Genomic DNA, 21,267 nt, shown 5'->3' on the forward strand with positions numbered 1-21,267 from the left:
TTTCTGTCTCAGGATTCATTATCCTTTAGAGGAAATACTTTAGAAAGATCTCCCATGTCCATTCAGAGCTGTAGCTGTTCTGGAATAATGAACACTTCAGACAAAGGGATCCTCACTGAATCAAGCAGTACATTCTTTTTAGAATTATGTAAGAATGTTTTACCATTGGCTCTAAAAGGCTAGTATATAAGGTTACAGTAATATTTCTGAAGACCAAGCTGTTTCAAATTCTCATATTTTGATACACAGCTTTGTCGTAACTCATTTTGTACACCTCTAAAAAACTTTCATTATCCTCTTTGGGCTCTACTCACACATTCTGAATTGTGAATCTTTAAATATCTAATCTGGTCCTGTGGGATCAGATGACCAAATGTTTCCAGTTCCTAAAAGAGGGAGGAGGGGATGTAACATACCCATTGCCCTCTTTAACCCTGTTTAACACATCCAAGCAATGAAGCAATAATCCTATTAGCAAGAGTCCAGTCCATACCTTGACCCCTTGTTTGTCTTTGAAAATTGCTGGTACAGTATTTTACAATCTTTTTCCAGAGATATTTTGATTCCTATAAGGCAGCAGCCACAGAAACCTCCCTACCTACAGTACATAGCTACCCAAATTAAAGCAGTCACTTTGTGATGAAACAAATATAATTTTTCAAAAGCATAATTACTTTTTTCATATACTGAGCTATTATTTTACAGGACTACAGCTGGTCTCAGCAAATCAAAGAATGACTTGGTCTGCAACCAGAAGGCTGGTAGGGCTCCAGATGCATGGACCTCCAGGTGGAGGATCTATTCTTCTGTGGCATTTCACAAAGTTTGTGCAGGCACAAAAAATGCTGATGTAAATTATGGGTTTGCATACAAAAATCTTTAAAAAAATTTTTATAAAAAAAATCATGGAGAAAATCACAGCACTGCTATTTCTGACAAATCACAGGTATCATAAAATTAATCTTTATTGAAATGGTAATAAAGAAACACCAGTTTGATATCCTGTACTACTTTTACAATGTCAAAAAACTGAGCAAATAAAACTGTAAAAAATACACACTGTATTGCACACAGAATATGACAAAACTAAATGAAACCTTTAGAAACATCAGTGGAGTACAAATATCTTACGATTTTATACTAGAACCTATTGTGTTATTCCCTACAGTATTTTGCAATTTTTATTTACTTTCAGCTTAAGGTAATCTCTTCCCTATGCTGTATTATATTGGTTACAACAGTTAATTTTTTTTTGTATCAAACCTTTCAAAACCTAAAGGTCACAACAAGAAATTCCTTATACTGAAGAGATTTCAACCCTACTCAGGGCATGAATTTTCATACAGCTCAGTTGTCTTTATTATGGAAAATTATAGAACCACACTTCATTGTGCGATGTACTTGGTACTATAAAATTATCTCACTGTACGCAATATAAATTATGTTCTACTGGTAAAATATAAAAAGAAAGCAGAAATGGTATAGTATTAAAACTAAATGTGAATACAGTAGTGGATCTCATGTATACTAACTGTCAGTTTTTTGGAGCCCTGCTATGCAATAACTTCAAGTAGAATAAATTCTATTAACTGAAAAGTGATAGTGTGTGTACACTTTGAAAAAAATCTTGTGTACATTTTGAAAAAATCTTACAGTTCACTTACAATGATAATTCAGATACCTGTTACTTAAGTGCATGGATCCACTTGGTATAACACATATTACAAACATTTTCCAATAAAGCTTAAGCTTACAAGTATTTGTCCACTATCATGTGGGTAACATAATTAATACCCTTCAATTATTGTATGTTAAAGTTCACTCCCATTATGATAGATAGTATGTCAGCCATGCATGTAATGTTTATCATTCACGTAAAAAAGAATTAAAATATATGTACATCACTTATTAAAGAAGTAATTCCTTGGCGCACACTTAAGAGACCTGTGTCTTATGAAATGCCTTTATTTTTGTAATGACCTTATAAAAATTCTAAAACCATTAAATTATGAGTTTTACCACACTTCAGGACAGTCCCATGCAATGAAAGGATACATGAAAAAGCTAGGTATTCAGGAAATCATAAGTAAACTATTCTATACAGTATAGTATTACAACAAATCAGTACCATTTATTACTAAAGTTGAAATATCCATTAACAATGTAAACAAGAAAAAAAAATATTGGTATATGTACTAACTTATAAACACCACAGAAGTATCTGATTTAACATAATTCTATTCAAAGGTATCCAGGCATTGGCATGTTCATCGGCTGAGATGGGTATGGCGAGGCCCATTGTGTTGCACCAAAGCCCCCAGCATTTGAAGGATAAGGTGTGCTTTGTGAACTATTAGACTGACTCATTACATCACCAATTTTTTCTGCCTTGATGCGACGAAGATGGGCTGTTTTTCTCTTTGATAGAAATAAGTTCAGAAACTCATCCACATCCTTTTCTTTGTCTAAGAATGACTGTACAAGATTCTGAAGAGGTAAAAATGTGGTTAAAATTATTTAAACTATTTAGTGAATCATTAATAAAACCTGGATACAATACAAAATTTCAGTATTCCACAAATTATGCTTCAATATTTAAATTTCTTATATCTTATAAAGCAAATACAGTACTGTATATCATATAAAACAAATGTATATAGTATTACTGTAACTAAAATACAAAGACTACTTTCACATGACAGCAGTTAAGGGAGTTTGTGTAAATTACAGAGGGATTCTGGAATTAGCGAGCCATTTGTATGTAGTAGGTTGGCCAGTTACGATACTTCCACTAACAATATAAAGGTCCTCTTTAGGACTGACCAATGCAGTCTTGTATGAGGACCCTCTCCAGTTATGGCCCTTCCTCTATGCCTATGTATATCCAAAAGTACAGCACATTCCTCACATACTTCTTACAAACCTAAAACAATATATACAGGCACACATGTTTCTCTCATTGTATTTGCCATTTTTTTTAACATGTTGAGAATTCTATAAGCATGGTGCCCAAGTAACACGCTTCAAGAACTAACAATTTCTAGACTGTTGGCTATATATGTTATTGTGAGTAGAACTGCCTAATCCAATACCAGATACTGCCACTCATGATATATAAGTCCTTTTAAGAATTAACAAAAGCAGTCTAATACAAGAACTCTCTTTTAGTTATGGCCCTGCCCTTATGCCTATTCCATAGTGTGGCACTGTTTACTCATTCCTAACGAACTTGAAAACAGAGTACATAGGCAACTTTATGGCTGTATTTATTTTGTTGAGAGAATGGGATAGTCCAACAATAAAACAGCTTCCCCCATGACACTTTCTCAGAGTAGATCTACCTCTACTTACTTTATTTAGGATATGAATGTTAATCTTCCCTCTGTGAACAACTAGCCATGAATATTAAGGTGCCAGTGCTTGGGCCATACTGCTGAATTTCATACATCCACCCACCCATCCATGGAAAAGTACAGCTACAGACTTTATTTCCTTCTTTAGCTGCTTTACCTCCTAAAGTTCTAAATATTGGCTCATCCAGTGACTGAAGTCCTCTACAGAGAGACTTAAACATACACCACACTGCATGCTTTCACTCCACTCATACTGATATTTGCATAAGTTAGACCAGCAATTTATGGGCAGTTGTTTGATTCAAAAACTGTTCAAAAACCATTCACAATGCATTTGGCATATTCAAATCAACCACAATAATTTTTTTTTTCAAATAGTTGCCCTTCTAAGAGAAGTACAGAGGCAGAATTTATACTACATGAGAAAGACAAGCCATGCCATTATATGATGTGTTTTATATGTTAAATGTAAATAACAAAATTCATTGGAAATGTCAATATTTTGCAAACAAGTGTCAATGTCACATTATACAGCTGTACAGCTGATGGCAATATTAATGCTACCTCACATGAACATAATCACGCACCAGATCCTATAAATGGTGAAGTGCACATTTTACAGAAAGTGAAATGAGATGCAAAAATTACAGAAGATTCTCCTCATTTTATAATTTCTAAAGCATCTTCAGAATTAAATCTGTTGCTGCTCCTGCTCTACTGCAGATGAGTACCATAAAGTGCTCTGTCCACTGTGTATGTCAAGAACAGTGTACATTAACTGAGGTTAATCACAGAGCAAGTTAGTATTTTTTGAAGAACAGGAGAGGTGGAAGATGGGTTACTAAATTTTTCTACACTGAAAATCTATGCATATCTGCTTCATGCAAATATTTATAAAAGGACTGCATCTTCAAAACTATACCAGTTATCTTTGAGCAGCTTTTTACTATCCATGGTATGAAAAATGGTAACGTCATTTACTCGATTTATATGGTACTACTGTATTACCAAACTGAAGAGACAAAACTTACACCAAACTTCTAAGAAATGTTAATAAATTCCACTAGCTTTAATTGTTGGCTTTACAGACACCAACTTTGAGCCCATAATGGTAAATGCATTCAAGATAGAATTCTCTTTTAGTATAATGACTGCTTTTTTCATCTGAGTCAATGTCTTTATATTACAGAAGACTTAAGGAGTTTGACCTGAAGAGGAAATATGGCACTGAAGGTGAGTTTTCAGTAATTATTTGGATTCTACTATTATTTCTACAAGAAGTTTCTGGTAGTCATCCAACTACAGGAAATTTGAGAAGAAAACAGGTGTTGAATTAAATTCTAATGACTAAAAATAATGATCTGAATCCCGCTAAGCACTTTGGATTACTCACTATCAAATTCTACTACAGTGCTATCAGAACTTAACTGAAAACTTGCATGCCATTACATACAATCTAAGCTTTGTAAATTATCAGTTTTGTTTTTAAAAATTTATTCCATCAAATGCATCTCATCCATTTTGTTAATTGTTTTATCCATTAAACTCCTTTTTTTCTAAAACTGGATGAGTAGCATAATATTTATTCATTTATACTTACAGTATTTCAAAGCTTTACTTACGAAGCCATTGTAGACACTAGTAACGTCTTGACATAAAATATGAAAATATAAGGAGTATAAACAAAATAAGTCAAAGAAAACAAAGGAGGACTCACAGCTCTCATTAAAAGCAAATGAATCTTTAAACATTTATTTCAAACAAATGAAATCTAACAAGGGCTTATAGATACTTGTTTCAAACAGATGTTGGATCAACCAACTGCTGAATAGAACAAGTGCATTTCAAACAGTTGTTTAAGAAGAACTGTCTAGACATGGAGACCACCTCTTCTATTAGTAATGTAATGTAAAAAAAAAAAAAAAAAAAACCTGACACTTGTTTCTGATTTCCACAGCAATACCTTCAATATTATACCATTTTTCATAGTTATGGGTGTTGTAATATTCACTCCTCTACAGAGAAATGATCTTTCATAATCAGCAATTAAAAAAGAACAAGGATAGCTGCATCTTTAACAGCAAAGGAAACAATATTGTTGGTTAGATGTAAAATAAAAAGAAATAAGAATATAAAAGTAATCTATGACACACATTCAAACATCTAACAGGCAGTCCCCGGTTTACGACGGGTCCGGCTTACGACGTTCCGAGGCTTTTCAAATATATTCATCAGAAATTATTTCCCGGTTTACGACGCATGTTCCGGGGCTACGACGCGTTGTACGCCGATCTGACAGAAGAAATATGGCTCCAAAACGGCAGAATAATCATAATTTGAAGGTTTTTTTGATGAAAAACTCAATAAAAATGCAGTTTACATCGTTTTCAATGCACCCAGAGCATTAAAAGTAAGGTTTTCTTATGATTTTTGACGATTTTCGACGATTTTCCGGTTTACGACGATTTTCGGTTTACGACACGGCGTAAGAATGGAACCCCGTCGTAAACCGGGGACTGCCTGTATAAGTTAGAAAATGGTGTTCCACCAGGTGTGTCAAGCAGTACTCTTCTTACAGTCAATTTGCTTATGAAATAGAATTAAAACTTATTCTACATGCAAGATTTTGCCTTTTTTTTCCTTTCATCACCTCTTTTCTAAACTTTGCTGATAAGCAATTGTATATTGGTTTTAATGAATTTACATATATTGAATGACTCACTATTTCTGGAATTTTGTTGTCTAGGAGGGGTCAGACTTCAAGAGGTTACTGAGTCATTGTTTCAATTATTTACTTGATATCCCATTTTATGTTATTGGTGAAATGTGATACAATAATTCTTCTGACAACCACTCTTATGAAAAGTGTAATAAATTTATTTTCATCATGGTTTCTTCAAAGGTTGTAAGGTGGAATTTGTCTCTTATGGAAAGTATATTTTTCCAAGTCTGCTTTGTTGATATTACAATGTTGGATGGAGTTATTTGAGGGTAATTGTATATGATCAATGGATAATGGTTGTTAGAATACACCTCATCTAGTACATGCCACTAAAAGTATGTACTATTCTGATACAAGTAGTTACATATCAGATCCTACAGTTTACATTTAAAAAAATATGTTTTTTAAATACAATCCATTGCCTTGCTTATGTTTACTTTCAAAGTTTACTGCAAACCAGAGCTCACAGCTGGGTAAGAAAAACATTTCTTATACATGCACCTACTGACTACAATTTCATATGCATTGCGTAAAGCAATTATGAACTAATAATTCACATGCAAAAAAACTCACCTCAGTTTCTTCTTCACTTTCTAAAGCAGCCGTCTGTAACAATGCTTGAAGTGTATCTGCTGAATACTGACCACTTGATGAATCTGCAAAGAAAGGTGGACAAGTAAACATAAATTAAGGAACAAAAGTTTACAAAAGCTGCAAACTTCACTGGCACACACAACAAAAACAATCACTGGTGGCCCTAATTTGCTATAATTTCTGCCAACCTGTGTATCTCTTGAGTTTTAGAAAATGTAAAAAAAATATGATACTAGAGAAACTTCTAAGAAATACTCTTGACCAAAGCCATGAAAAACTGTGTAAGTGATTGTTTCATTATAATGTCTATAAATACAAAAGAAAAACAACAAAACACTACCAAAATAGGAATACAAAAAGAGACTGAAAGATCTACTTTTGGAATAGAATATAAAATTTAGGCCTAATGCCCAGAGCTGGGACCTATGAATTCATTCAGTGCTGAGGAGGAAATTGAGAGTAAAAAGGTTTTAAAGGTCAAACTGGAAGAAAACCTTACAGTTGCAATGAAACATTTGTTAGGAGAGGGTGGAAAGTGAGATGGAAGAAAAGAGAATATGAATGGAAGTACAGTAAAATGAATGAAAGGGTTTGCAACTAAGAGCTGAAGGAACGCTATGAAGAACCTTTAGTGATGCCTACATTGCACTGCATTAGGTGTACTGAGGGCACTACTTCCCTAAAGGGAAATACTGTACAGTACCCACTTTTGTATTCAATATGCAACTGAGTTCATGCCTTCTTGAGAAATCCACCATACAGCCTTAGATGTTGCCAATTTTACGAAAAGAAAATCTCTACAGATTCATTAAATATACAGTAATAGAGAACACAATATTCTGTACTATACTGTACTGTACTACACTGATAAAAAAAAAAATTAGCAATTACTGTCATTACTATTGACTCATCCTGGAAAAAAATGTGGTACTGTAGTACTATAAAATATTTTTCCATTCATTTTTTATTTACTGGTTGATAGTACTGTACTTGTATTAGTGAACCATTTGTGATAATGCAAATATGAAAACAGTGGCAAAGTCTTGCAGATATAAAAACTGAACTTTAAAATCATTGTGTGAGAGAGACAGAGTGCCTAAAAACTGAAAGAAAATTAATACATTAAAAATGTAAAAATAATACTGTACTGGATTCAAATTGTCCAAAACTATTTGCATCACTAATGCAAAACCTGCAAAACATAATTCATGACAAACACTAAGGGCTAAGCACATTTAACTTTGTATAGTTACAAAATGGAATTCCATTTAATTGCTTGGACATTTACAAACTATTTAAAAATTTACATACCCTTAATACACATAGACAACTCCTGAAAATTCAAAGCACAGTGACGAGGTAAATGACATTTTTCCAAAGCAAAATTGAAGAACTGGATGAGACAGGAAATAGATAAATAGGAAAAAAACTGTCAAGGAATTACTTAATTATACCAAGTCAGGAGAAACCCATTTACGTATACTCTGAAGGCCAGAACGAACAAATGAAGAGAGAGCAACTTGAGGAAGGTACAGTAAATGAAAAAAAAAAAATAGACAAGAGAGAAGAGAACCATAAACAAAATCAATGAGAATGGGAAAGAATCACAAGTTACAATGTCAACAATGGATATATATAAAGGAGTTACTGACGAGCAGTAAAGCAAGAGTTCAGGCTAAAAGCACCTCATGCCAAACTCTGTCATATGCCTTGAGATATCAAGAAGGACTGAAGAATAACTGAAGCTTTGTGATGAAGGTACAATACAACTCAAACTGGTGATTTTTACTATGTATGTTAAATCAAGGTTTTAGAGGATATGAGAATTGGGTAAAATTTAAAATACGGCACATAATTGCAGTAGTAAAAATAACAGGACTACAATTTCTAAGATTCGCTGGTACATTCCTTTGGGACAGACTTGGAACATGCAAAAGAGTAACATCTATTTCCTGGGGTCAAGAAAGCCAGATATAGTATCTGTACAAAATGTAAACTAATGTGAAAGCTATTGCCTAAGGCAACTCATAAATCAAAACTGACAATACTGTATGTATACAAATTTGATAAAAATTATAACTAGCCTTATACAATGCTCAGTCCCCAATATCAAACTGAACTGGTAAATGTTATCAGTGACAGGTATTTAAAAAAAGGCAAGTTGAATGAGATGCGGAAAACTATAACACTTTTATTTGTCAATTTTCCCTACTTTGATCCTCATGAAGAGAGAAAACTGGTTAAGGACCAGGATATGGGATGAGGTGAAAAAGATGAACAAGTGCATTAGAAATACTAAAGGAGAATCATAGTTTTTATTTCACTAATAACAGTAAGTATCCACTAGTCTGATTTTTCAGTTGATGGTAAATATCAGCACCTTATATCACCCAAGCTCATATCTGCTGACTGGTTGATGCATTTAAACTTCAACCTCTGGTGAATAAGTACGTTTCTGCAAGTACCAACAGCATCAGGTGATCTACTTTGACACATGGCGCGAGAAAGACCCAATGAAATCAGTGCAATGAAAACACTACATTTGAGTGTACAGTCAAACGTACACTAAGTTTTTTTTATCAAAAATTGTAAGTGTTTGTAACATTAATATAGCCTTTATGGAATTATTTTTAACAATAAGTAAAATAAGTTTACTTAATTCTTCTTATCCAGTTATGTTGAAAAAGAAAGGAATTTTAACAGTAAAAAAACTAATATAATGAACAGCTCTCTTTAAAACATTTAGATGCGAGTTAGGCGCCTTTCATAAGGTTTTGGCATATAATACGTATCTGATAAGAATGATTCGTATAATACTTTTTGATGACACAAAGTTTGCATTTTTGTAGTAAAACAAAACAAAGATTTCCTCAGTTGTGAATTAGTGTGTTCAAGACCCATATTTATTTTTTACCAAAAATTTATTTCAAAACTATAAGAAACTTCACTTTAGTGTTGAACAGTTTCATAATTCTTTTGATATTTTCAATATTTATCATTTAAATCAGTGCCAGCTAGTGATTTGGACTTTAATTTCTCAATTAATTTTCTCTCCTCCAAGGTTTTGTACCGCTTCATTTTCATCATTCCCTCCTTTTTAAAAATAAATTACTCTGGTATCTTTTTAAAAACTATCATTATCTTAACTTACTGTTTCTACTTTTCAAGGATACAGTATTCCTGACAAAAATCCGTATGCAAACTACATTTTCAATTATCAATAGCAGTAAGGACTGGACTATTATTATTATTATTATTATTATTATTATTAGCGAAAATAACAACTAAGTAGCAAAATATAAGCAGGATGACGACAAGTGGTTAGAGATATCAAACTTCCGGTATCTTACAATTTTGTGACACGAAAACCTGATAGCAATCGATACTACATAAAAGATGATCACTCGTCATCATCATCCAGGTGCCATATCCCCAAGGACGTCAGCAATCATGGCTTGCCACTCCTCTCTATTTCCGTCACTCTGCAGCAACTGAGCTACAGACATTCTTCCTCCAGTCATTCTCACCAATCCATCCATGCATTTTTGTCTAGGTCTTCCTCTCGGCCTCCTTCCACTGATTTTACCAGTGAGAGGTTCTAGTTCTTGTCTTCTTACTATGTGACTCACAAACCGCATCTGTCTACCTCTAACTGAAGCCAAAAGTTCTCTCTCAACGCCTACTCTCTCTAATACCTCCTCATTAGTTTTCCTTTCTGTCCATATTTTCAGCATCCTTCTCCAAAACCACATTTCTGCAGCCTGTAACCTCTCCTCGTCTGCCTTTCAGGGTCCAAGTTTCACAGCCATACAACAATACAGACCAAACAAAACATTTCACAAACCTCTTCCTTAGCTTCAATGATATTTTCGAGTTGGTGACTATTTTCTTGATCTTACCAAATGCATCTTTGCCATGGATATTCTCTTCCTGATCTCTTTTTCGCATTTTCCATCACTTGTAACAGTGCATCCTAAACAATTAAAACTATCGGTTTGTTTAACTGTTTCAGCATTAATTCTTATATCTGTTCTTGGGGAGTTTCATCTTTGGTGATAACCATAACTTCTGTCTTCTTAATATTTATTGACAGACCTCTTTCTCTGCTTGACTGGTGTAAAGTACTGATTAAAACTTGAAGTTTATCATGAGAGTCTGCAACAAGTGCTGTATCATCAGCCTATCTGATATTATTAATACTGACTCCTCCAACCTAAATTCCTTCCATATCTCTGAGATCTCTCATTATCATTTCACTATATAAATTGAAGAGATCAGGTGATAACACACAACCCTGTCTACACCTCTCTTGATGTGCCGAATCTCTGATTCATCATTTTCTACTTTCACTGAAGCCTCTTGATTCCAATAAAAATTCTTTATCAATCTTAGATCTTTCCCATCGATATTTATCTGTTCCAATATCCTTATAAGGTCTACATGTCTAACCCGATCAAAAGCCTTTTCATAGTCAAAACAAACATATGGATCCTTTTTCACTTCTATTGCTCTCTCCATCAACATTCTCAAAATAAAAATTGCATTTCTTGTCCCTTTATCTCTCATAAAACCACATTATTCATTGCCAATCTCTGGGTGTATTTTATTTCTTACTCTGTTCAAAACAATCCTTAATATTATTTTTGTGATCTGACTCATGATACTGATAGTTCGGTGTTTATTGCACTCATGTGTTCCTAGTATTTTTGGCATTGTGATAAATGTTGATTTATACATCTGTGTTGCAGGTTCTCCATCTTCATATATTTCTTCCACTATTTCCATTAATATATCAATGATCACTCGTACTGAAAACAAATTCTGTTAAGGAGAGACAACTAGAAAAATGAACCCGGAAAAGCGATACCTTAAAGTTTAGATCAATAAAAGAAAACAACGGAGAAAATTTTAACATGATGTAAACTTTAACTAAATAGATACTAGCCTAAAGGTAGTTTGATGCTCAAATCAACTGACATTCCATTATCAACCCGTAAGAAATGTCTACCATGAAGCGTAATATTGAAAATGGTTTTAGTACCACAGCTCAGCCGCGCTCCATCACTTCCAATCACGAAGAAGATTCATACCTCTGGCAACCATCTTAGCATGTAAACAGACCCGCATTGTGCCCGTGGAGTGACCATTATTAATACAGAATATAAGATTTAATCTCTGCATCATGTCTCAGGACGAAAATCACGAAATTGAGGAGGAGGTGGAAACCAAAAGCAAAGAAAAGAAGGCCGCAAAACATGATAGTGGAGCAGCGGATTTAGAGAGAGTGACGAACTTTGCGGAAGAGAAGGAAATCAAATCCGATGCGAATTTTATGTCAGTTATCAACGATGTCAAAAGACAGGAACAAACGAATAAAGTAAGTACTACATGACACGACTTGGCCAGACAACAGACGCATGGCTCAACCTATGACAGCGTAAGCTTAATTTAGCCACCCAACCTCTGAAGGTTAGCCTACATCAGGTTAGCCTAATTCCTCTAGGCTATTCATCCCTTCAGCAGCACCTTATCTAGTCTAATCCTACCATTTAATAGTCTAAACGGCAGATCTTTGGGGTTGCTCAGCATCAGGTACCTTGGAAGTTGACTTCTATAGCCTAGTATTTTGGTTGCTTATTAATAATTTACCATTATTTTTTGTCGATCGACTGTAATTAACATCAGAACTGTTATGTTTTTGTATGCTGGCCATCTTGGAATGCTATCACACATGCGCAGTATTTTAGGGGAGCTTTTGGTAAAAAGTGGAGGGGCAGAGCCGCCGTTAAGTAACGTGGCCTGCTAAATTAGGTTAGGTTAGGGTACATTAGGTTAGTGTAGTTCATTTTGTAATAGGTTGTATAGTTCCTTTAACGACCACTCCCATTAGCACTGTGTTTAGTATCAGCAGAGCAGATGCAGAGTAGGGAGATGGGTAGGTGTGAGAAATCCAACCATAAAACGGGCCAAATCTAACCTCTCCTAGAATTATGTGTCCTGACCTAACCAGATCTTATCTTCCTAACCTTTCCTAGAGCGCCATGCCTTGATCTAACCAGGATTTACCCTCTTAACCTGCTTAGGGCACTGTGCCCTGATCTGCTAGGGGGTTGCCCCCAAGTAACACTTTAACATCAAGCACATAAACTGGCCTAGTCTACTCCTTTGTGGTAGTACACCTACCCTCTCTCTCTACTCTGTATATTAACTGTACCAATCCCATGGGAATGAATGTTAAAACATTAACAAAAGATGCTAAATATCTCAGTAACAGTAAATTTGTGTTAATACTCTGATACTTTATTTCCAGCCCCTTGTAGGGGAGTACTGCTGTCAGTGCTCCTCATGCGGTGCACTGTAGGCATTACTTTAAGGTTCTTTACAGCATCCCTTCAGGCCCTAACTGCAACCCCTTTCATTCCTTTGACTATACCTCCGTTCATATTATGTTTCTTCTATCAAACTTTCCACCCTCTCCTAATGATTGATTCATAGTGCAACTGCGAAGTTTTCCTCCTGCTACACCTTTCAAACCTTTTTACTGTTAATTTTCATTTCAGCACTGAATGACCTCATAGGTACCAGCCCTTGGCCTTTGGCCTAAATTCAATATTCAATCCAGTTTATTTCCAGCCAAATACTACCCTATAGGCTATTCTGCAATAATTTTATGCACCAGTGGGAAACTCAGATTTTAGGGTGAGGAAAACCAAATGGTGCGATTCTCTTGTCACAAAGGTAGGAAATGTATAAACCACAATCAGTCAAAAAAATAACAAAATTTTCCTTTAAACCATTGTGGCACTTTGGACATGAAGATATTATGCTCTGCTTTAATGTGTGCTGGGAACATTTCTGACATTTGTATTACAGTACATTTCCTTACCCTATAGCCTATATAGTAATAACAGTTTAAAAATGTTCCATAAACTTGACTTAATTGAACTATCAGTAGGATTAAGGCCCTTCTATGTCACTCATACTGTAGATTTAAGGGTGTGGTCCACTTTCTCTAAAAGTTTTCGTTTGCTAGTGAAATGAACGTCAGAAATGTTCAAAGCACATATTAAAACACAAGAATATTATATTTTCAAGTTCAAAATGTAATAATGGCATTAAGCAAAGTAATACCCCAAAAAAAAAAATCATGGTTCATTATATCTCAGTAGTATGGCAACAGTCACCCAAAGAATTAAACTATGAAAGTGCTGCAAGGGTAGTTACAGGGATGCATCCTAACCTAACCTAAGGCACTGGGCACTATAGCACCATATACTGTATAAGTAAAATACAGACATTTCAACCTAACCTAGCATACCAGGTCCTACCAGGCAAGTAGATCACACAAACAACCAGTCTGTGGCCATATAAACCTCATATAATAACCAATACAGGTATTGGTTATTACACAATGCAGAGTAAAAAAAAATTATGGATACAGCATTTCTTATACAGTACAGTATTAAGAAAATAAAATTTTCAACTAAACATAACTGTGTAAAGTGAACCCGTGTACATGTAAACTGACAGCCACCTGGCCACCACTTTAACGTGGAAAATGCAAGATACCATGGCAGAAAAATGATATCAAACTTGATGTTTAGTATGACCTCCATGATTAAAAATAAGTTGTTAAATACCCTTTATTTTTCAGCTTGCACGAGACCAAGAATTGGCAAAAGTGTCCATTAAGAAAGAAGATGTAGAAGTGATTATGAAGGAGTTGGAAATACCAAAGATAAAAGCTGAAAGAGCGCTTCGAGAACACCAAGGCAACCTCATCGAAACACTAGTGACTCTAACTGATTAACTGCTACTCTGTGTTTAAAGGGATTTCCTGTGTAATTTTTGTTTACTTTTACATTATATGTAAAATCATTGTTTCTTGGAACATATGATTTTCAATTAATTTGATATATACTGTACCCTGTATTAAGATATTTCATGTGTAACTTGTTTCATTGAAAATTAAAATACTCTACACTACTGTTTCTATAGTGTCTTAATGATACCATGTAAAAATGTTTCTAGTGTCTTAATGATACCATGTTAAAAACATGGTATCAATAAATTAGAGTGAAAGGAAATAAAATCACAGTTGTTACGGGCAGCTATATATGAAGTAGTTTGAAGAGATTGTACTTTCTTTATATACTTCTGATAGCATAGGTAACTATGCAGTGTTTACCTAGTGATCTAGATATCAAAACACTCCCAAAACTATACTTCTGATAGCATAGGTAGCTATGCAGTGTTTACATAGTGATCTAGATATCAAAACACTCCCAAAACTAATCATTTGTAAGTTTCAACAAGATGCCATTACTTTAGCCTTTTGTGAATCTGCTCAAACTTCACTCTCCACAGAAGAAAGCTAACAGTGCCACCTGGCAGCTTACGAACCTCTATCCACAAAACTTCTAGAGGCAGAATGAGTCACTGTTTTTAAGTCTCTTGTTGTGTAAACAGCTAGCAAGGCTCTGTCTTTAATTTATTTTTTATACCCCCTTTAGTATTAATGCTCATACTGTATTACTGTACCTTCATCAATTTCAGTTGCAGTATATAAATGCATTTTTGTATGGAATGTCACAAGTACGAACGACCTTTATTAATTGTCAGTGAATGAGGTTTTCTTTGCCAGTCCTGGTTTTAATAAATGCCTGCCTTCACCGGTTACCATCTACTATATGACTTAATCCTTCCTTTTGAAAAGTAAGTCCGTTCTTTGTTTACTTGGCCCTCCTTGAAGTGATGTACGTATTTGCTTCTCAGGCACTTGCTATTTATAGTCTAATTACTCAGTTGTGTTTGAAAATTAATTGTTCCTTACGCAGAAACCACTTCGAGTCACTGAAGCATGGTAACAAAGTAGTTAAATAGCAGTAGGTGAGTAGGTAAGGGGGTAGGGGTTCCACCCACTCACTTGATAATCTTCACTTTTTCTTTGTTTGTGCTCCCGTTAAGACATCTCTGGTGATGCTGGACTACTTTAACTTGGTTGTTACTATTCAAGATTCTGGGTCTGCTTATGCTCTGTGATACTTAGCTTTGATTTTGGCTTAATTGTTGGTTTTGAGTATGACTGGTTAGAGAGATGATGGTTGATTCTCCTTCTCCCAAGTATGACCACAATAGATGTTCTGGGCATGAATAGACTGGTTAGAGAGAGGATGGTTGATTCTCCTTCTCCCAAGTATGACCACAATAGATGTTCTGGGCATGAATAGTGTGTGTATGTGAGCACTGTATATGTCTCCTGTGAATATTGAGCCTCTTTTTCTTTGTGTATTTTTAAGGGGTTAGAATTGTATACTGGCTGCAACCTGTCTCACGTGTGGAGACTGGAAATTGATCTCCTGCCCAATGGAAAAAGTATGGGTTGAGGAGAAAAGGATCCATGATGGTATTACCTATCTTCCAAGGGAAATGTGCCTCCATTCTCTCTGGCCCTACTTCATTGATCTCCCTCTGCTGTAAATCCCTGCTTCTGCCTCTTGAGTTGGTACCTTGACATTTGCTTTTGGCACAGCCCAAAGGGGGCTCAATTAGTTATACAGTAACCAACCAACTCAATCAAGCTTAGGTAAGGTAATTAACCCTTCTGTTCTTGTTTCAAGTGATTCTGCATTACTGACTACTCTGAGGTGCCATAAGAAACAACTTCCTGAAGGTACTGTTGACCTCTCCAGGTTTAACTGATATCTATCCCTGGTCCCCATTTTGGAGTATATCTATGGCCAAGAGTTCTATCCCTGCACTGGTCTCAGCTGACCCTCCTACTTTGGGAGTGGCCTCTCCTCCTGAGACCTGTTGCTTTCACTGCTTCAGCAACTCCTGTCCCTCCTTGAATGCCTGACTTGACCACGTCCTATATGGGCAAAGTCTTTTCTTCCTCAATGCCCTTCTCGTCTTCCTCCTCATCCTCTGCCTTTCCTGTCTCTGGACTAAAGGAAGCACAAGAGAGCTGAAAATCTCATGGATGTCACTCTCTGAAGAGCGATGATAATCCCTTTGACAGTTTGCAAAAATATCTAACCTGGTTTGCGAACTTTCTTGTGACTGGTCCCTGGTTAACAAGCTTGCTGGTACTGTTTGTCCACTTGGTCTTCTCAAGTAAGAAGGATAACCTTGACTCCTGTCCTGCAATTCGTGTGACTACCAATCATTCCAGTTCTTCAGAAATGCCCTGTCCTGGCCATGGACATGATTGACTGGTTCCAGTATTAATATCACCCTACGCAATGCTACCACTGGATCCCATCTAAACTGTCAACACAATGACCAGTTTCCAATGCTTGGTACCATGCTGGACCATTCAGGGTCTTGTACCATCTAACAACATGATGCTGGTATTGTACATTCCTGCCCTAAATCAGGTAGCATTTCCAACCGGTAAAGAGAGTGATTATCTTCAGTCTCCCTCAAAGCTTTTTGACTGTGACTTGGTTATTAGTACAGTCTGTTCACAGCATTTGCCATCATGCTTTTCAGAATGGACAAGATCAAGATGATGTGCCATGATCTTCCACTTTGCTGGGTGGTCCTTCTCTGTCTGGGGTGGATCCTGTAGGGACTGAAGGATTTTTGCCCATGTAACTACAAGTTGAATTGGATAGATAATTCTGTGAAGCCAAGGTTCATTCTTGAGTGCAATAGCCTTGGGGAAACAAACAGCTCCTCCTTGGTAACTGCTGTCCTCCAGTAAGTGGTCCTTAGGGGCACTGGCAAAAGGACGCTGAGGCCTGACAAACATCCTCCCCTTCAAATGGCTTCAAGTAAAGGGACTGCTTTCTATGTTGCCAAAATGGGAACCATGGAGTCTGTCACCATGAATTCATTGCAAATATCATCTTGGTTGCAACTCTGGCTCAACACAATGGCAAATTTTGCTTTCTTTGGTGGTCTTCTGAGGAAGGCAAGGCAAAGTTTCAGTTTCTGAGGTCGTTTGTTAGGAGGAAGGACTGACTTTCTTTTACTAGCAATCCACTAACCTATGATGCCACAATGGTGTTTCAACCAAGAACAGTCTATCCCCTCCAGAACATGTCAATACTGTGTTCTTCCCTTCTCTTTCTAAAGAGTAAGGTCAAGGCGGTGACAGAGAAGAGGCAGTTTGAGATTGTGATAAACTGGGTAAAGTTTGGGCCTTCAGCCGAAGTAGCAGGCCAAGCATCTGGGCATGCTGATTGATAGGGTAGCAGGAAGAGTATTTCTTCAAGCTCTCAGATCAACAAGTTCAGGGAGTTGTCAGCAAAGCTCCTATCTCTACTGGAAAACCAAATCAACTCTGGCAGGGCCTCCTCTGTCACCTGTCATCCTTGGAAAAGCTTGTCCCTCGCTGGTAACTCTATTTATGGTCGCTTCAGTGGTGTTAGAAACATCACTAGTCACCTGCTTCCAGTCCTCTGACATTCCCTGTACTCTCAACCAGGAAGTGAGGGACAATCATGGGTGGTGGTTGGATGACATGAACCTCCTTGTACGAGTTCCACTGAAGTCACCTCTTCCACAGATGCTTCTGTTGTTAAATGCATCGAAAAAGGGGTGGGGTGCCCACCTGGAGGACTTGTTCACTTGCGGACACACATGTAGAGCTGGAACACGTTGCCCAGGTTCTCATCAATAACGGGGATACAAATCGGGACGTGAACAGGTGCATTAGACGAGTCATGGATAGATGGTACCATCCAGAACCTCTCCCCACCACCTCTGATGACATCAAACTCTTCTATAAGTCAAGATTCCACAAGGGATATAAAGAAGATGAGCACGCCCTCAAGTCCATCATTGAAGCCAACGTCAGCCCATCCGTCCCTGAGAAAAACATCAAGCTCATCATATTTTACAGAAATAAGAAAATCAGCAGCCTGGCGTCCCATGGTACTGCAACATCAATGAGTGATTTTGTCAATCAGCATCAAATCTGGTCTATTGGCACGTATCACCCTATCTGTTCTGATACCATAGTCCCAGAGGATCTTTGCCTGATCATTTTCTATCACTCCCTCAGGTTGATGTTCATACCACTTATCACTGCAAGCTACCTGGTGTTTCTAGCACAGGCTCCAGTGGAGGGCTTTTGCTACTGAATCATGCCTCTTTTTGCACTGGTTCTGTGTAAGCACCAGACATTCGCTTGCTATGTGGTGTATGGTCTTGTCTTTCACATTGAACTTCATGCATATGGGCAAGATGTTATTTCTATCTACTCTATTGTTCTTTGGACATATCTTGTCCTTAGGGCCTGATCTTGTGCTGCTGTTAGCATTCCTTCTGTTTCCGTCTTGAGTTCTCCCCTCTGTAGCCAGTGTCATGTTTCATTGCTGGCCAGTTCTTTGGTCTGTCTCATGTACTGTCCATGCATTTCTTTGCTGTCCCATTCCTCTGTTCTGTTCTTCATTTTCCTGTCTCTGTATATTTCTGGGTCTTCGTCTACTTTTATCAGTCCTTCTTCCCATGCACTTCTTAGCCACTCGTCTTCACTGGTTTTCAGATATTGCCCCAGTGCTCTGCTCTCAATGTTGACGCAGTCCTCTATGCTTAGTAGACCTCTCCTTCCTTCCTTTTGTGTTATGTATAGTCTGTCTGTATTTGCTCTTGGGTGTAGTGCTTTGTGTATTGTCATGTGTTTCCTAGTTTTCTGGTCTATGCTGCAGAGTTCAGCCTTTGTCCACTCCACTACTCCAGCACTGTATTTGATTACTGTACTGGTACTGCCCATGTGTTTATGGCTTTCGTCACGCTCCTGGTGTTGAGTTTTGACTTGAGTATCGCCTTAAGTCTCTGCTATATTCTTTCCTGATCATGTCCTTCATCTCTCGTGTTTTATTTTTTCTCCTATTATTCCCAGGTACGTATTTGTATTCTGTCTCATCTATGTGTTTGATGCTATTCCCGTCTGGTAACTTTATCCCTTCAATCCTTGTCACTTTGCCTTTTTGTATGTTGACCAAGGCACATTTTTCTATTTCAAACTCCATCCTGATGTCCCCAAATACAATTCTTACAGTCTGGATTAGGTTATCTATTTCCTTGATGCTCTTCCATACAGCTTGATGTCCATGAACATCACATCAGATGTTAATTCTCTTGCCTCCTTTCTTGAGCTGGTACCCAGCATCCATTTGCTACAGTACTTTTGTCATGGGAATCACGGGTACTACCAAGAGTAGTGGGGACAGTGAGTCGCCTTGAAAGATCACTTTCCTGATGTTAACCTCTGCTAGTCTTATCCCAGATCTTGCAAGTACTGTAATCCAGTTGTGCATTGTATTTTTTAGGAAGCTGATGGTGTTTTCCTCTGGTCCATACATTTTTAGCATTCTATTAGCCATGTGTGCGGTATCATGTCGAACGCTTTCTTGTAGTCAATCCATGCCAGGCTTAGGTTGGTTCTCCTTCTCTTATTATTCTTCATTTAAATTTTGGCACAGTCAAGGTTGGTTTTTTGTGCCTTCCAAAGCTGAAGTGTTCCTTCCACCCTGTTGGTGGGGACTTTAGTTTGTCCTCCTGTAGAAGAGTTAGCCTTTCACAAGATGATACCAAATCTAACTTCTACCCTACTGGTAGGCAGGAAAAGCCTGTATTAACCCACTTATTAGAAAGCTTCTTCTTCCTTGTTTTATTATTATTCTTAGCATTATTATTATTAGTCAGACTACATCTCAAAATATTGATAGAGCCTTGTACACTATTCATAAGGTTTAGTTATGTAAGAACTATGGACAATGGTTTATGTAAACCAGCTGACTGCAAATAAAACTTACAGCTTCTGGATAACTGATAATTCTGAACTGCAATTTTGAGTAAGACTGCACTGTGGTATTAAATAATAACAGAAGACAAGTACTGCTGGTTTACTGCAGGATAATTTACTAGAGGCAATGGTTTCCTTTGACAGATCAGAGGATTAAAATTGCACTCTTTCTCCAGATGGGCTAAAAGATTTACTGGATCAGACCTACATGGTTCAAACTCATTTCTTTACAAAAACAGTGCTATTGTGTTTACAGGAAACATATTGATTAACAATGTCTGGTCTGATATAAAAAATACTCTTGTTCTTTAGAATATAATGATTACCTCTTCAGCAACTTATATGGCAATTAAGAGCATTTCAGACATTCTACAATTATTGTTGAAGAGGTTGCTGTACACCATAGCCTCCAAGACGGTTTACTGCCACCAACTTATAAGGGATATATGATTAAAACAGCTGATTGTACTTAAAAGAAAGCTAGACGCATCCCTGAAGATATGAAAAGACTTGGACAAACAATCGGTTAAAACTTGAATGACACATATAGTGGAGGGGGTTTTCAAGGAGGGGTTTCCACTGATAAACTCTGGATGGTGTTTTTCTGGTGGCCCCTGCTGGTTTACTCTTGGTCTTAATCTAGGAGAATAACTTTTCCTTTCAACCCATGGGTGGCATTTTAGAAGCTTTGGGAACATCCCCCTGATATTTACTCAAAAATACAATGAATATCTTAATCCATCATGGCGACGAATCTAACCTTCCATGGACATGGTTTGCCCAGAATGCCATTGGCCTGTGTAATCTCTTTATATTTTTTGATGGGAGAGATATCAACC

The 21,267-nt window shown here is 36.7% G+C and overlaps 2 protein-coding genes across 2 annotated transcripts in view; one reads left to right on the top strand and one right to left on the bottom strand.

Moving 5' to 3' along the window:
- Positions 1–952: 952 nt before the first annotated feature.
- The window catches only part of LOC136852216 (vacuolar protein sorting-associated protein 37B-like), a 44,006-nt gene continuing 23,691 nt past the window's right edge, over positions 953–21,267 (bottom strand). Inside the window, exons 5-7 of the mRNA XM_067126663.1 lie at positions 10,569–10,620; positions 6,649–6,731; positions 953–2,487 (exon numbers count right to left, since the gene is read on the bottom strand). Coding sequence (XP_066982764.1) covers positions 2,242–2,487; positions 6,649–6,731; positions 10,569–10,620 — 381 coding nt within the window. The 3' untranslated portion in view covers positions 953–2,241. The remainder of the gene's footprint in view (positions 2,488–6,648; positions 6,732–10,568; positions 10,621–21,267) is intronic.
- On the top strand, positions 11,742–14,660 carry LOC136852530 (huntingtin-interacting protein K). Its single transcript, XM_067127250.1, has 2 exons — positions 11,742–12,046; positions 14,324–14,660. Exons 1-2 carry the CDS (start codon positions 11,852–11,854, stop codon positions 14,477–14,479), a joined length of 351 nt encoding a protein of 116 aa, XP_066983351.1. The 5' UTR covers positions 11,742–11,851; the 3' UTR covers positions 14,480–14,660.

This window comes from Macrobrachium rosenbergii, chromosome 25, assembly GCF_040412425.1.
Source record: "Macrobrachium rosenbergii isolate ZJJX-2024 chromosome 25, ASM4041242v1, whole genome shotgun sequence".
Lineage (NCBI taxonomy): Eukaryota > Metazoa > Arthropoda > Malacostraca > Decapoda > Palaemonidae > Macrobrachium > Macrobrachium rosenbergii.

Excerpts from the sequence above, each read along its gene's own strand:
- LOC136852530 (XM_067127250.1), top strand. The coding sequence starts at position 11,852 with ATGTCTCAGGACGAAAATCACGAAATTGAGGAGGAGGTGGAAACCAAA. Across the intron at positions 12,047-14,323 it reads GACAGGAACAAACGAATAAA|CTTGCACGAGACCAAGAATT; the intron begins GTAAGTACTACA and ends TTTATTTTTCAG.